Source organism: Styela clava, chromosome 4 (assembly GCF_964204865.1).
Source record: "Styela clava chromosome 4, kaStyClav1.hap1.2, whole genome shotgun sequence".
NCBI lineage: Eukaryota > Metazoa > Chordata > Ascidiacea > Stolidobranchia > Styelidae > Styela > Styela clava.
This window is the reverse complement of record NC_135253.1, coordinates 19,911,632-19,928,600: the sequence shown is the minus strand read 5'-3', so window position 1 is coordinate 19,928,600 and position 16,969 is coordinate 19,911,632. Positions and strand designations below refer to the sequence as shown.

Sequence of the window (16,969 nt, the reverse complement as noted above, 5' to 3'; positions counted from 1 at the left end):
AAGGCGACACCAAAAAAATGAAAATTATCATACTGGCCTAATGAGACGACCCCACCCCCCGGAATCAGGCCAAAAATTTGGGTCTAGAAAAGCGACTTATTCGCCGGGAAATATGGTAATTCAGCAGATTGTCAGGCGCTCCAGAAGTATGTGTACCAATATTAAAGTAACTAATTTTGTTGGCCTACTCTACATCAAGGGGTATATTTACTTGGCTAACACAGACAGTCTCCAAACTCTTGAAATAGAACTAAAATAAGGAAAATCGGAATAAAATGATGGCCTAACCCTAACCTGGTACATACACTATGGAAGTATCGATTGTCATGTTTAGATTTTGTTAAGATTTTTATGATTAATTAAAAGTATAACTAACCTTCCTCCATTCCAATCATACTCGCTTGGAACTCTTCTTCTCACCCCAGAAGCTGAAACAGCTGTTGATGCTGATGCCGTGGTTGGGATTGTTGGAACTTGAGCAGTAGAGGTCATAGGGTTAGAGTTCGAAGGTCGTGGTATGAGAGGAGGAGGAACAATGTCGCTTGCATAGTCATAAACACCTGAGAAATCACCACTGATACCAAGACGAGGCATGCTCTGAAGAGAGAATAAAATAATTAAACGTTACTCCGCTCAACGAGACAGTAAAGTTGGGGCAAAAGTTTATGACAGACTCTAAACTTCCAATTTATTTTAAAACGACTGTAAGAAACCAAGAAACCAAATATGAATGACAAAAGCTTCTACGAAGCCTATACACAATTTTTGGTGCTCCAGAAGTGGATGTATCAATATGGAGGTAACTAATTTCACCTACTTTACATGAAGTTGTGTAAAGGGATTGAAACTTATGAGCAGGGGTATATTCACTTGTCTAACACAGACAGTCCCCGAACTCGTAATAGAACTAAAATAAGGAAAGTCAGAATAAAATTATGGCCTAACCCTAATCCTGCACACACACTACGGGAGAACCAAATTTTTTTTGTCTGTTGAGAATGGATTGTCACCTCGATGATCTCTGACTTTCAGTCTAAAGTTCACCATTAGTAAAAGGCTGACATTCAACTTGAGTGTTTAAAATAACAACACAGGTTAGTAATCTAATATCCCTATAATTGTGGCTTTTTACTTATCGATTTTAATCGGTAGGTATGTTGATAGGTATTTGTCTGTTTGTCTGTCTGTTAGATGCACACGATATATCACGAAAGCGAGATTGAATCTGCTCCAGATTTTGCATGTGCATTCATCATATCTCGGACCAGAAGCCTATTGATTTTGGATGAATTATGTCGTATAATTAGTGATGGGACACAAGGTGTCACTATGCAGTAAGAGCGCTGTTTTGGGGGATCCCCTAACTTTCGATCGATAAGTCTTCGGTCTCTGACCGATATTCTCATTTCTCCTATTACACCATTAAACACACACTTGCTTTGAGAGAGTTTACATATCATACTTACATTTCCATGCCCATTAGTAGATGTCTGTCTTTCATATAATGGTCCATTCATTGGATGTACGGGCCTTCTGTCTCGCACTGAAAATAAAGTACGGGTTATTTCATACTGTAGTTATGGACAATTGAATTCAAGCAAGGTAAAAGTAAAACAACAAAGATATTCGAATGAAAAGGCGTTTTTTAACATTCACTGACTTCTAGATGTATGATACATGGCATGTGTGTCTAAAGACGACGATACTTGAAAAATGGGTTTTAAACTTTTTATAAATAAATCTTGTTTTTTATATGATATTATATATTTTATGATGATAAAGTAATAGTCAATGTATAGGTGCTATTTCAATATATATGTCACTTTTTCCGTCAACTCTGTCCGATAGCAATTTGGCCACTTTTGAGTGCGGGCCTCGGCTATGACGAACTTATATTGAAAAAGGGATAAATGTAAAGAACCATTCATCCTATCACAATTATTAGTCTCTGCTATTAAAATTAGTGAATAAAAGTTCATGTCGAAATAATTTATTGGAAAATTAAATTGTTATTTCTCAGTAGTTAAATATACAAGGTTAGAAAGGAAAATGAATTCAATGTGAATTCAGTCAAGGATCCTATATTCAAAGATAGGAGATTTTAATAGAATAGATTATAAATGTGAAATCACAAGAGATTTGGCTCAATCGAAATAATAATGTTTTGAATGTGAATGACTTTTGACAGACTAAGGATTCTGTGGCAATTTTACCGAACCAAATCACCCAAATAAATCCCCCTATTTATAAGTAGTTTTCGCACTTTCTTTCTACACAAGCAGAAATTGATACTTTAGGGATATATGATTTTTGCAAAAAAATATCTTCGTCCAGGCTCTGCACTGCCGCAACAATTTGTCTGTGAGGGTTTTACCGTGAGATGCAATATAAATAAGTCTAGCGCTGTAACCAGTGATAAGCTGTAGCCGGAACGCACCGGAGCGTCGTTCCTGTTGTTGAATATTTTATAGCATTTGCACACCTGTTGTTGAATAAAATTATGTCATGGAAAGTTTAGTTTATCTGGTAAACTATGTTAATAACTGTAATTGTATTGGAGCAGACAAATAGTTAGCACAGCCATATATATATCCTCATTGATTTAATGTAGCTCTATCTTAGGAGAGACCAAATTTCTGTGAGCTTCCGCAGATGTGTTGTACGGTGCATTTTGGCTGTTGCGATTTTCCCAGGTGGCTGTAACCACCAGGCTATCATACATCCCAAACAATCACATACCAGATTCGAGAATATGAGGATTGAAGACTTTAAAGTAGAGTTCCAGAAACACCAGACACAATTAGTACTACAAGGAAGTATAAATTGACATGCAACCCCAAGGGATCATCTATATTTTAGCAGTTGGGTCTAATCCGCACATCCGCATACACCCTAATGCTAAAATAAGGCATATTGTATGATGTCTGGACAGCACAATTCATCATAAAATACACTTAGTTTGGTACTCCTGAGGTATGCGCACCAAGATGTCGCACAACCTGAACCCTAACCTGGTACACAACCTGACTTCAGGTTGTGCGCCATCTTGGTGCGCATACTTCAGGAGGTCCCCTAATTTAGTATAAATGAGAACAAATAAATTCTGCCGGAAACAAGTTAGCAAAGGTGTCTGAGCAGCACAATTTATCGTAAAATACACCTAGTTTAGTATAAAAAAGAACAAGTAAATTCCGCCGGATACAAGTTAGCAAAGAAGAAAGCATGCATCCAATATTTTGAGTTGCTCACTTGCAGAGACACAGTCAAAAATATTGGAGATAGGCCTTTGACGAGGTTGATGGGAAGACAAACCACCTGATGTACGATCCCTGCGTCTGAGATTCATTGGCGACGTGTTAGGTGACAAGCTGGATGGCTGAAAAATATTGAACAAAGATTGGTTGATTACCAAATTTACCAGCTAATAAATCGACCAGGAAAATAAAAGCAGACCACTAATAATTTTAGCACTAAATATGATGGTCTTTCCATTTTGAAACCCTATGAGTTGGCGCAAAAAAGTTTCGTTGCTTCTTTTCTCTGTTTGTCAGTTAAGAACAATGCAGTTTTGGATGCACGTTGGCAGATTTGGTTTCGACTAATCCGCAATAACTATGATATTTCGAGTAAAGCAACCCACAATTTAGAATGACATTATTTCTAGCAAGCACATGTGTGCCCCATTTTCCTAGTTTTGTCGCATGCTTTTGATCGTGACGCACACGCAGTAGAAAAATGTGTTAAATGGAACTTTCTCTCCCTTCCTGAGAAGATATAAGAACCAAGCATACATAGGCTGGGTAGACAGCAACGCATAAAATTGGTAAACAACAGGCTAAAAGCAAAGTGGGTTACGGCCCATCAATGATAATTTAAAAAGAGTTGTGTATATTTAACAATTGCAACGACCATATTTATTCTAACGATGAAATAATTAAAAGTGCCATATTAAAATGGTGTTAGTGGGCTTGGGCAGGCTCCAGGACTACAATCAGATTCCCACTTCATGACATTGAATAAAAATTATGTAATTCATTATGTATAAATGTATATAAAGTTCATTTCGTTAAGTATCATTTTAGCATTATCATCATCAGCATCTGCTGGCACAGTACACTATTGGGTACTACCGTAGTATGCGAACCAAGATGGCGTACACCGGAACATAGTATGTGTACCAGGTTAGGGTTAGGCCAGGGATTCCCAAACCAGGGGTCGCGACCCCAAATTGGGTCAGAGTGATAAGTAGATAGGGTCGCAAACAGGTCTTGAGGTCGGTGGGGTCGCTGAGGTACGGTAGAGGATGGATGTAAAAAACATCTAAAATTTGACAAACCATGTTAAATTTAGCAGTTTACTGGCTTACTGTAAAACAGGCCCATAGGCATCGCTCTATGCTCATGCTATAGAAAATGTAGGTGCTTATTGTGACATCACTGTTTGGTTTTAGCTTATTTTACTCAGTACCACCACATCACCGAACTCAAAAGTCAGTGAATGAAGCTCTTATGTTTCATGGAAAAAAACATATTGACCTGAGGAAAAAGCTTGGGAACCCCTGGGTTAGGCCATCATTTTATTCCAATTTTCCTTATTTTTGTTCTCTTACGAGTTCGGGGTCTCGACAAGTGACTCCCGTAATCTTTGTACCTGAAATTATGGCCTAACCATGGTACCTATACCTGGTACATATACTACGTTCCGGTGTCCGCCATCTTGGTTCACTTACTACAGGAGTACAAACTATTGTATAAGCAGGTCCTATTGCATAAATAGGTACTGTATAATTGCCTACCAAAATTATATGCATAATTTATCAAAGTACTTTTCTCCTAAATAAATTGAGAATAAACCATTGAAAATGTCTTAATACCAAACATAGTTACATAACTAGCTTTATTTCAGCAATAAAAATTAACTAATACCTGAATGGCAACAGTAATCCTTAAATCTCCATTGTCAATATCAGAACTTCTTGATGTCACATGAAAACTAGGTGGTTCTGGCATACTGAACACACAATAGAAACAATCATATTAGTTGGGTGGCATTATTTGAGAGTAATCCCGTAGTGTGTGTACTGAGTGAGTTCGAGGACTGTCTATGTTAGCCAAGTAAATGAATATACCCCTTGTCCATAAGCTTCAGTCCCTTCACACAAGTTGATGTGAAGTAGGCAAACAAAATCAGTACCGCCATATTGGTACACATACTTCTTACAGAGTATTATTCAAAACAATAGGGGTCCTTTATTCAAGCTATTTGATTTTTTTCCTATGACATATTTATAGTCTTCCGCTCTGAACAAGTATCTTAACGAGAATATCGGTCAGAGACCGAAGACTTATCGATCGAAACTGCGGTTTCGGTTCATGACTCTATAGTGACACCGCGTGTCCCATAACTAATTAATTAATAACTCGCTAATTATACGACATAATTCATCCAAAATCAATAGGCTTCTGGCCCGAGATATGATGAATGCAAGTAACAAGCAGCCAATGGTAGATAAGGAGCTACGCTAATCTGAAAGGACAAGAATCTACTAGGTGATGCCTTGCCACCTACTTTATCACACTCTGGGGGAGATGGTGGGTATGGGATTTGAACCCAATACTTGAGCCTGAGATGCCGCCATAGTTATGTCTAATGCTTTAGCCCAGTGGTTGTCAAACAATGAGGCGCGGCCCACAAGGAGTGCGTAGACAATTTTGTGAGGGGCGTGGAGCTAATTAAAAATATTCGTTAGATTTGATCTTGCCGGACTTATTTTAGAAATTTTTTTATTATAAAAACTTTTCATTTATTTCATTAATTACGTTCCATCTTTGTATTTTCAAAGTGTTTTTTAATAAAACATACTTTCGCCTTACTATCTGTTGTTAGCTAGTTATTTTGGGGATGAGGTGCGAGACTTTTCAAATTCTAAAAAGGGGGCACGGCATAAAAAGTTTGAGAACCACTGCTTTAGTCACAAGGCCACCAAGCTCAAAAATGCCAAAGAGTTAATATTGCGTTATTGGATTTTCTTCAGACATCGTTTTTATTTTTATTTCAAATCATCCCCAAACTTAAAACTTTCTATATCAAATATAACTAATTATTAATGTACTGGTACTTCTATTTTTAATTCATTTCTGATAAATAGAATGACTGAGTTGTTTACCTAAATTTTTATAAAACAATTTGTCATAAATCAATCAAAACCATACCTTGTTGTAGCTTGATCACTTATCAGCGGGGAATGTGAATTTGGTCGTGGAGGAACAACAGGACTTGCCAGTGTGTTGGTCGGGCTCGACTGAAAAAAAGAATACTCCGATGGTCAATGGTTTCTTACATTATTACAGAGTTTTTCCCCGAAAATATAATAGAGTTTATTTTGGGGGGATGTCATTTATTTTCATTTATCAAAAACAAAATTACAAAGTACATGATTACGAAATTTTCAAATAAATAAACTGATATCCATTTACTTATAAATAATACTGTTTCCTCTCTCACACATTTTAGATTAATCATTTAAAACGTGTAGGAGAGATTCTTGCTATCGACTAGGTCAAAAACAATTTCGCAGTATTCGCACTATCGACTAGGTCTCATTTTAAAGGGAGGGCTTTTCTATATCTCAGGCTAGGTTTTATTCCCGTGGGTATGCTCCTACTTAATCTCGAATGGTATCCTTGATTTTATAGTCTGAGTTGAGTATTTTTAAATTATGTGTTTCAACTATTCAAACGTGTTTAAGGCCGTTAGTTTGTATTTTGTATAAGGATCTTATCCACATCCTTTGCTACAAGGAGGCTTCGTACATCGCCAGTGGCAAAATACAAATTAACGACCTTAAGCTCGTTTGAATAGTTAAAACACATAATTTGAAAAAACTCAACTCAGACTATGAAATCAAGGATTTCATTCAAGATTGAGTAGGAGCATACATTACCGTATTTCCCTGAAAATAAGACCGAGCCTGATTTCTAAAAACCTGGTCGATAGCGCAAGGCGCAAATTTTTTTTCACCTAGTCGACAGCAAGAATCTCTCCTACACATTGTAAATGATCAATCCAAATCGTGTGAGAGAAAAACGTGGTATTTATAAGTAAATGAATATCCTATTTTATATTTTATAACCATAGATATCTAAGGATAGCAAGGAGCTACAATTTTTAGTAAGACTAAAGTCTTTCCGGTTTGGCATTGCCTGGGTAAGGTGGTGGCACAGAATTTGAGTCCGACATGTGCAACCTGCAATGCCCCTAATTAACGGTTTAACTGCTAGACCAACGGACACAAAATTATTCAGAGATGAATAAGGTAAATGTTCTCTCTATCTGACATTGAGTTAACATTGGTCGATAAATCATACCCAAGTCTTGGTACTTCCGTAGTATGTGTACCAGGTTAGGGTTGAGCCGTAATTTCATTCCGATTTCCCTTTATTTAGTTCTAAGGGACTCTCTGTGTTAGCCAAGTATATATTCCCCCTGCCCATATTTTTCAGTTTATTTACACAACTTGATGTAAAGTAGGCGAACAAAATTAGATACCTCCATATTGGTGCACATACTCTTACCTCTGATGATCCTGGAGCAGGTACAATAGCATTTGGAGCAGTTGCAGAAGCGAGAGGTATCGTAGGTGAATCTCTTCCATTAGATATGATTGTAGGAGTTGTTGAACTGACTGCGATGGATGCCTGGAGACTTGGTTGTGGAGGATTCCTACGAGGCATATTTGGTGATGGAGCTACTGCACGAGGCTGCTGTGTAACAGAAAAATTGAAGTTGAGGTTTTAAAATTTCTAATTGTCAAGTCAGACCGTCAGCAGGTCCGCCCGAAGGCTGGAAATGGGTGAAAACATCAGTTATTAAGAGTTTTGAGGATCTAGAAAAGTTGTTTGAATTATGACACAAAAATTTCTACGTGTCATACAGAAAAATGCTTTTAAATAAATTCCAAAGAAAGTACATTTTTTTATTGTTATAATTTTTTTTTATTATGTACTATTTTCAATGCTTTTTTTGAATAAAACATACTTTTGACTTACTATCTGTTATTTGTAGCTTATTGTTAGGTAGTTATTATCAAAGTAGAGCGCAAGACTTGACAAATTCCAAAAGGGGGCGAGGCTTTCAAAATTTCAAGAACCACTGTTCTAAAATATCCCAGACTTCAAACATCTACTTTTAACTACCTGAATCTCAAATCCAATCATTCCAAACAAATCTTCTTCTTCATCTTCATCTTTCTTACATGAATCTATAGTCAATTCACTTCTGTAAAGAAACAAAGATTAGTTTGAAAAAATTCACAATATGTAGGGATTTGTAAAATTTTAAATACACTCTATACACATAATATAGGTAACAAACAAACCAAATAAAATAAGCCAGATTAGCTTGTTAAATTATCCTCACTGATGTACAAAAGCATCTTCATTAACTCAGTAAGAATTAGTGGACATGAATGAATAACAACAGGAAATAGCTGAGAAATGGAAATTAGCCATTCATGATATGTGTTTACCCCAAAATATGACTGGGTCTTATTTCAATTTTCATTCAAAATAACACTAGGGCTTATTTTGAGGGGATGTCATTTATTTTCATTTATCAAGAACAAAATAACAAAGAAGAGAATTGCGATATACAGAATATGAAAACCGATAGCCATTTACTTATAACACGTTTTTTCAATTTATTGAAGTTCAACCCTGTTTGAAATGTTAATTTGTGCAAACAAAAAAATCCTGTATCATATACAGCAAATTTCCGCAGCCTGCAAACCCTTTTTAGAAACTCAAGTCCATGAAAAACCATGTTTCCAGCCTCTAGCTGATACGTTCTAACTTGGCAATTAGAAATTCAAAATCACCATTTGAATTCCTTGCTACACCTCTGTCCATACAACAACTCCACTAGAATAACCCAAAATGAACATACCCATCATCTTTGCTATTTTCTTCCTCAGATTTTTCACCACTGTATCCATCCTTATGGAAAGGTTCAATCACTACATTCTCCGTTCCTTTAATTTCACAACGACAAAATGGGCAAGTTGGAGATGAAGAATTATCCATTTCCTGAAAAGAAAGATTATTGAAGTTGATCTTCACAAAAATTAAATTTCAGAATATTAATTGGCATTAGTGCTATGTGTTTTGATTTGACTAGAAACACTAGAGCTGACTTGGGCAAACTACAACCCGCGGTCAAATCCAGCAGGTTGCGTTATTTCATCTGCCTTGATGTTTAAGCTAAAAATAGCTCAAGACATTTGTTTAGATTGCGATTAAATTTAGTTTTGGCGCGAGGCTTCTTGCTTATGCAACTTGCGTCGGCCCCGGGTTCAAAAAACTTGCCCACCCCTGCAATGGAGCCATTCCAAAATGACTCCAGCTCCAAATTCTGTAAAAATCAAATACTGATAAAACAACTTTAGCATATGATAGCTATCTTTTTAATAAGAACGCTTGATAAATTCGATGCATTTTGAGTTTTGTAGAAAATTTTGACTTCTTTGTCACTGTCAAAAATCCCACTCAATGAGATTCAGAAATTCAACTCCGGCTTCTGAGAGTTCGAAAAAACGGCTTTGGCCCCAACTCCGGAAAACATTCCATAATCAGACCCCGTTCACGACTCTTGCAACCTCTCACATAATGATTGAAATGCAGCTAACACATACCTGCCAAGATTCCAGGCATATTTTACACATGAGATGGCCACAAGGTTCAATTCTGACATCTTTATTGTTTTCTGCACAGATTTTACAGAGTTGAAAGGTCGATCCCATCTCGCAGTAGAGTTCATATTGCTCCTCAGTAACTCGTATCGTTTCATTATCGGATTCAGCAACAAGTGATGATAGTTCAGGATTGGTTGGACGTCCATCAGGAAAGAGATAGCTGGAACAAGGAAAGATTAAAGAATTAGGATAACACGATGATTCCAGCATGGGGACTATTTCATAAGGTCAAGCGAGATCACAAATAAAATGTGTATAGGTTGAATTGGAACAATATCCCACAAGTTAACCTTCAAAATGCCACAAAAGCTTGTACTTCTAGGTTTCGACACTGCTCTGAAGTGCCAGGGCAACAAAAAAAACAAATATATGTTGGGAAAATTTTCTGTTTTTCAAGAGACCATCCTGTATAACAAAGTACGGTCATATTTTATATTTGATGGTTTATTTTACCTCATTTCATAAATAGAAAATAAGAAACTCACAACCCTTCTTTCTTCCCATCCAATAAAGCTTGACAAAGTGATTTATTCTGTGGAATTGTCTGCAATATCTGACCATTCAAAGTAACATAACCAACTGCCCATTGACCGAGTCTCGTGCAGCTTAATCGGAAGATGTAACTGTAACAAAAAGAATTAATATTATTAACAGATTGTGTTCTCTATTCCTGAAATTTTAAATTTTTAGGCTTTCAGCCTAACCAGGTCTTTTACAAAGAGCCAATGATAAATATGCATGGGACTACCAATTTAGAGGGACCAGAATGTTTCCTGTCCGGCATTGTCTACCCAATTTGTTGTACCAGATATACTCGACGATCGGTCGCGCCATCGTATAGGTCACACTATTGGTTTGACACCTGTGAGCGATAATAAGTGCATGTACGCAAGCGCAGACCATACGATTTTTATGAATAACCAACTTGTGGCGATTTGCACTTATGTCAAGCGGATTGGTTGCACCTATATTTAAAAAAAAAAATAGGAAAAAATTGCGACCTATCTGCGAGTATATACGATACCCTCTGTAAACTGGGCTCTCATGATGGCCTTTTCATACTACCCCGATAGCAAAAAGCTGTCACAAACCAGTAACAGATGGTTACCATCGATTTATATAATATTGGGGCAAAGAAAATATGACTTTTATTAACCCTTATCGTGCCAAGGGTAGAGTACTCCACCCTTATTTTACTGCCTCCATGTGGTAATGGTCATCAAGTTTTTATACGTAAATTGAGCTAATGCTATTTTACCAGGCACCTTTACCATTAGCAGGGGCTAATTGACCAATTTTGTCTGGTTGATAAAGATTAAAGTATTTCACTGAAACTCCCAGCTTCAAGGATATAATTGGAGAAAACTTGAAAACAAAATCATAATAAATAATCTAGAATATCGCTCTATATATATTGTGGATGAACTATTGTGTATGATGAATTCAATTTAATTATAGACACCCCCATCACAATGTCAGTTTTTTTTATTGTAGTACGATCATTATTACTTATCGATCTTAAGATCGGTAAGTATATTGATAGGTATTTGTATGTCTGTCTGTCTGTGTGTGTGTGTGTCTGTTAGATGCACGCGATATCTCACGAAAGCGAGATTGAATCTGCTCCAGATTTTGCATGTGCATTCATCTTATCTCGGACCAGATTCCTATTAATTTTGGGCGAATTATGTCGTATAATTAGCGAGTTATCAATCAATTATTGATCAAGTGATCTAGATTTTTGTAAAGCGAGAGAATTTTGAGACCCGCCGAGTGCGCAGTGCGCAAGTTACACGAGCGGATGAATCGAAACTGCAGTTTCTGTTTTGGGGGATCCCCTAACTATCGATCGATAAGTATTCGGTTTCCAACCGATATTCTCCTAAACATCTAAAATAGACAGTTTTCTAGGAGTAGAGTGCACCAAGTCATCGTGAAATAACCTGAAACAATGTCATTAAAGTATAGTTCCTATTACAGATCAATTGTGGAAAGAGACTAGACTACTCTTTTCTAAAAGTAGTAGGCAAATATTTTAGTAAATTTTATGAGTCTCACACATGGTCCATGAGATTAAAAGCACAATTTTATTGGCATTGGAAGCAGAATATAATCAGCGAATCGGTGGAAAACAAATATTTTTTCTCAAAGCGAAAGTTGTTTTTTGATATAAAAAACAAATAGAAACTGCTATTATAGATCAAATAAATGCTCATAAAGATTGATACACATTGATACTGGCGGTTGAATATTCTACTAAAACTAAATATACTAAACTAGTAACTTATTCACATATCAATGACTTTGATTTATTATCTTGGATTTCGATAACTCCCTGCATATATAGCAAGAACGGTATTCATCACCATCTTGTTCAAGCATCCTAGTGGCAATGGCTACATATGAATATGAAGTACCCCTGTCTATATAATGATCATGATCATGATAACTCATCACAGTATATCGCAATCATGCCTTGTAGCTTTGTAAATACTATGTTGTGTCAACTATATGTTAAATTGACAAAAAAAAATATTATATTTCAGAACACTTTGATATGCAAATAATTTCTTGAAATTGAGAAAATTTATAATGAGTCCTAAATTTTAAAGTTTCGGTTTACTCCTTTATTTCATGTAGCGCTGTTTCCCAGACCTTCAATGTTGAAGTAAACTCTGGAATTGACTAGTGATCGAAACATAATATTATACAGTGTAAATAGCTCTAGGAATTTCAGTGGCTATTAGTAATTTTGCTTAATAAATGAGTCACTACTGCATAAGTGCACATTATTTTGCTTTGAGAAATTCCTTTTAAATACAGAAGATATCTGTAACTAGTAAATGAACGTGTAAGACCTTGACTAGAGTAAATTCTCACAAAAAAAAAAGACAAGTTCACTACAAAATGAAATCATTGTCACCAGGCCTTCAAAAAACTATTCAGGACAAAAACTTCTTGGGAAAGAACAAACTGAAAAATCATTCATATTGATTGATTATTCCAAGTAAAACTATTTCTGTACGAATAAAATTAGAAAATGTTTAAATAAATAACTTAGTAAGTGAACCATGATCTACTCACCACATGTATATTTTGGGACAGGTTTATGCAGTGCTAAGCCGTTGTAAGTTTCATACCAATAATAAACAAACCATTTAAAATTCAAATGCAATGGTTAGAAGCATCAGAATTATGAGAATGGGGGAATTGAATCATTGTAAATTTCAAACAGAGACTGTGAATGTGTATTGTATATTATTATCGCTGATATCCTTGTGGTTAAAGAGTTGAATTACGGGTTTATAAATCCTGGGTACAAATACCATGCCCACCTCATTACCCAGGGTGTAATAAATTGAGAATGCCAATCGGAAAGATTTTGATTTTGCTAACAAATGTGAATCCTCTGATCATCTGATGTCTAAGTATGAAACGTTCTCTCTTGTGTAATAGTAAATGCAGTTAGTTTATTGTACAGGGTGTCCATAAAGTCCATTTACAATATCAATTTGGTTATGAAGTCAGTTCTCAATATATCTTAACCAGATTAGTTGTTTTTTAATCAGTAATTGTTTAAGTATTTTTACTTCATTTAATAAATCTGCGAGGGACAAAACAATATATGGTATCGAGAATTTCCCTTTGCAATTTGAAAAAATTTCAAGACCATTATATATCAAGCATACAGCAAACCTAACACTCAGACCATGTTAATGCAGCATTACATACCACACTAAAGAAAAATATTTGGCATGAAATTCAAAACAATAACATTAACGCAACTTTGGCAAAAAATCAACAATTTAAAGTGCTTGCATATATGGATATTGTTTATCAATAAATAACAGTCCTGCCATCATGGATAATGTTATGAGTCTTATAACCTCCTAAATATTATCAGGATACAATCATTACTGAACAAAATGCCATTTGCGTGGTGACATCCATTAATATGTAAATCAGAATTCAATAGACGAGTAGATTAATAGTCAGAATAGGTTGTCAATGTCATAATGCAATTTATTAAAAAAGGGAAATGCTTTTTATCACACCATACCATTAGTAAAATTTTTCTTGATATTGCAGTATGTTCCCTCAGAACAGGGATACGCAATGGCAGCCACTAATTTAAATGAAACATCAAAAGAAGAATTAGAATCATTCTTAACTTATCACAACCTACTGATACTTAATAATCATGAAATAGCTATAGAAAATAATTGACAACACTATCTAATGTAGTTATGCCGTAACAGTTAGGCAAGGAATTACCCACTAGATTACTGCACATCCATGTGTGACATTTCTTTTTCGACAAAACGCCTATATTGTGGCTACAACAGTCAGTCTGGGCCTATCTAGAGGGCGATCTGGTGACTAACATCATTGAAACCTATATTTTATGTCATGATTTTTTGAATTTTAAGAAAGCCATAGTGGTATTGAAAACCTAATGTACAAGCGGAAACAAAACAAAAAATTGAAAAAAATCCAGACATAACAGAGCGTTATAATGCTTTCATCATTAATAAGTAATTGATTAGGCCATTAAGTATTTGGCCCATAATGTGGGAGGATAATAAGATATTGATCTCTGGTTTCTATTTACTATCTTTTCCCTTGTAGTGAATAACACATGGCCATAGATGTGATAGTTGATCTACGATTTGGCTATGATAAGACTATTCAAATATGTCTGATTCAATATGGACAGAAGTAAGATGACTACATTTGACACCCAGACACATCAGAGTCATTTACAAGCAAAAAAGCAAGTTGGTTGATGTGCCGATTCTCAAATTTTCAAGATCCTCGGCCCTGTCCAAAGACTCTTGGACCTGGCCCCCTTGGTTTTCGTTCATAAATTGCTCTTATTAATAAACGCATGTCATCAGTGCTTTTATGTGCCATGTTTAATCACAGTCAATTTACTTTAAAATAATTAAGTCATCGCGAAAGGTATTGTATGAAGTCTCAATCTTTGTGGCCCATTGCTTTTCACTTGTAGTACTTTCAACACATTTCCATAATTTTTATGCGGCATATTTAATAATCACAGTCAATTTACTTAAAATTATTGATATCATCGTGAATGGTAACTAGTGAAGGCCTTTGTTTATGACCCAGAGACAACTGGCTTTGAGAAAGCATAAACCCAATGCCCTGACGTGCATTCCTAATTTGTTATATACGATTTATATGAATAGAGTTATTTTTTTTGTGCTGAAAAAAACTACCGACAATTGATTACCACAGCAAATTCTCTATCAGGTGATCGTGGACAATATGCCATACTGGCAAAAACAGACAAATAAAAGAATTACTGAAAACTGTGGGTCTTGCATTTGGTATTATGATAAAACAATGACACATTGTTCGTCATCACAGACACAGTGCCATAGCAACTGACTCAGTTTCTGTCTGTTTGCTCAGTATTGACTGTGGAGATAATAAAACAAAGAAACGATGACATATGAAATGAATTAATAGCCTCATTCGCTTTTCTAACTGGTTAGCTGGTCCGTTGCCTGATACTATCAGGCTATACAATTTCTCCCATCCTGTCCTGAACATGTTTGTGCTTTTTTCTATCAAACTGATTGGAATATTTGGTTGTATTAAGATGGTCTTTTCTAATAGTTGGGCTTACATTAGGTGAAATGTATTATGCTTCATTTGAGAACCTTGGATTTCTCCAAAGACATTGGTGATCTGTAAAGAATCTGCTCGTCAGACTTCCCAACATATATGGACACCAGACTGGATGCTGTTTTTCCAGTTTTCTATGTATCTATGATATATCTTACCCATCAATGTAATATTAGCTAGGAATATCCAAATCGTTCTGAATGTTTTAACTAAAGTAATAATTAGTGTTTTTAACTGTTCAAATCTTTTATATTGAGCAGTTTTATTGAAAAAATTATGGGCTCAATCAGGTTTGGGCAGAGTTTTTGGACCAGGGGCTAAAACTTTTGCCCACCTAGACTGGCGAGTCGTGTCAAAAATTCACCATATCATATTTAATATGACAAACTTTGAAAGAATTTGGAGATTCCAGAGATTCAGAGTCTGAACGTTGGCATGTTGTCACAATTGACTTGCTCTCATTATTATTGTGGACGAAAATGTAGCTGAGTCAGCGTTATTATGACTTTCGGGCCATCGATACTTTTCTAGAATGAAACACGTTACTCTATTTGGGTCGACTCAAGTTGGGTATGGAACATACAGCGCTCGGTTATCGATTTTCGGATAGTTTCCCCATTCGGAGTATGTACTGCTGAGCTATAGCACGAGGACGCGCATCGAAATACTGCTTTTATTGGTGAGAATTCCTTTTTTCATTAGTTGAAGGAGGAACGTGATGAAATGAACAGAGAGAAGAATCTTTTTATATATGTTGATTGCATTTAAAAATACAAAATAGTGGAAAGCAAGTATCTTTTAATCATGAATGTTAGTAGTGTATGCAAGAAAAATGATTCGATAAAGTCAGTGCGTCAACGAAGAAAGCCGAGTTGAATATTGTGTAGACAAGAGCCTACAGTCAAAGTTTTTTATTAACCTGCGACTGGGACTCCAAATAAATTGTAAACTTTCCCAGACTACAAATCCCTGTGATATTTCATTTGTTTTGGGCATTTGTCCTCATACCATCGAAGTAGGGGAGAAATAAGAAATGCACACTGTTTAGTAGAAAATCTCTCCTACCTTCCCGGCTTGTTGATGTATTTCTGTAACCTCGCCTTTACTTCATCATAGGTGAGAAAAGCCATATATCCAGGATGAGTTACTGCAAGCATAATCCAGTTCCGAAGCAAAGTCGACCATGGCTGTATACAGAAATATAAATATTGAAAAAAGTGTTATAATGAAAATATGCAAGGATTGATATTACCTATTTGGTATCTTTTGCATGCGAAAACTAAGTTCACAAAATACATATACTTGATGCTCATTCACAGAACAGCAACTCTAAATAAGGCTCTGCCATTTAGGTATGGCAGCTGCTACATTTGGAATGGTTAATTTTTAGAATTCGGCATAGCCCATTAATTTCAATCCACTAGTCAAAAGAACTCAGTTAAAAATGTTTGAAATTATCGTTAAAAGAGAAGCACGACTAACAGTTACTCAGCCATGTTATGCTCATTTATGCACACAAAAAGAAGCTCGCATATCACATTGACTATTATGTGCATATATTTTAGAACT

General features: G+C 35.7%; 1 protein-coding gene across 3 annotated transcripts in view; it reads right to left on the bottom strand.

Annotated features, from left to right (window-relative positions):
• The window catches only part of LOC120326326 (uncharacterized), a 44,954-nt gene that overhangs the window by 5,410 nt on the left and 22,575 nt on the right, over window positions 1-16,969 (bottom strand). Inside the window, exons 7-17 of one of the 3 annotated variants that reach the window (XM_039392593.2) lie at window positions 16,466-16,587; window positions 10,234-10,371; window positions 9,689-9,908; window positions 8,944-9,083; window positions 8,196-8,277; window positions 7,575-7,763; window positions 6,213-6,301; window positions 4,926-5,010; window positions 3,316-3,376; window positions 1,467-1,543; window positions 377-597 (exon numbers count right to left, since the gene is read on the bottom strand). In XM_039392593.2, the coding sequence (XP_039248527.2) occupies window positions 377-597; window positions 1,467-1,543; window positions 3,316-3,376; window positions 4,926-5,010; window positions 6,213-6,301; window positions 7,575-7,763; window positions 8,196-8,277; window positions 8,944-9,083; window positions 9,689-9,908; window positions 10,234-10,371; window positions 16,466-16,587 (1,424 nt within the window). Of the gene's footprint in view, window positions 1-376; window positions 598-1,466; window positions 1,544-3,249; window positions 3,377-4,925; window positions 5,011-6,212; window positions 6,302-7,574; window positions 7,764-8,195; window positions 8,278-8,943; window positions 9,084-9,688; window positions 9,909-10,233; window positions 10,372-16,465; window positions 16,588-16,969 lie in introns of all 3 variants that reach the window. The other 2 variants (XM_039392592.2, XM_039392591.2) reach the window with 2 other exon arrangements.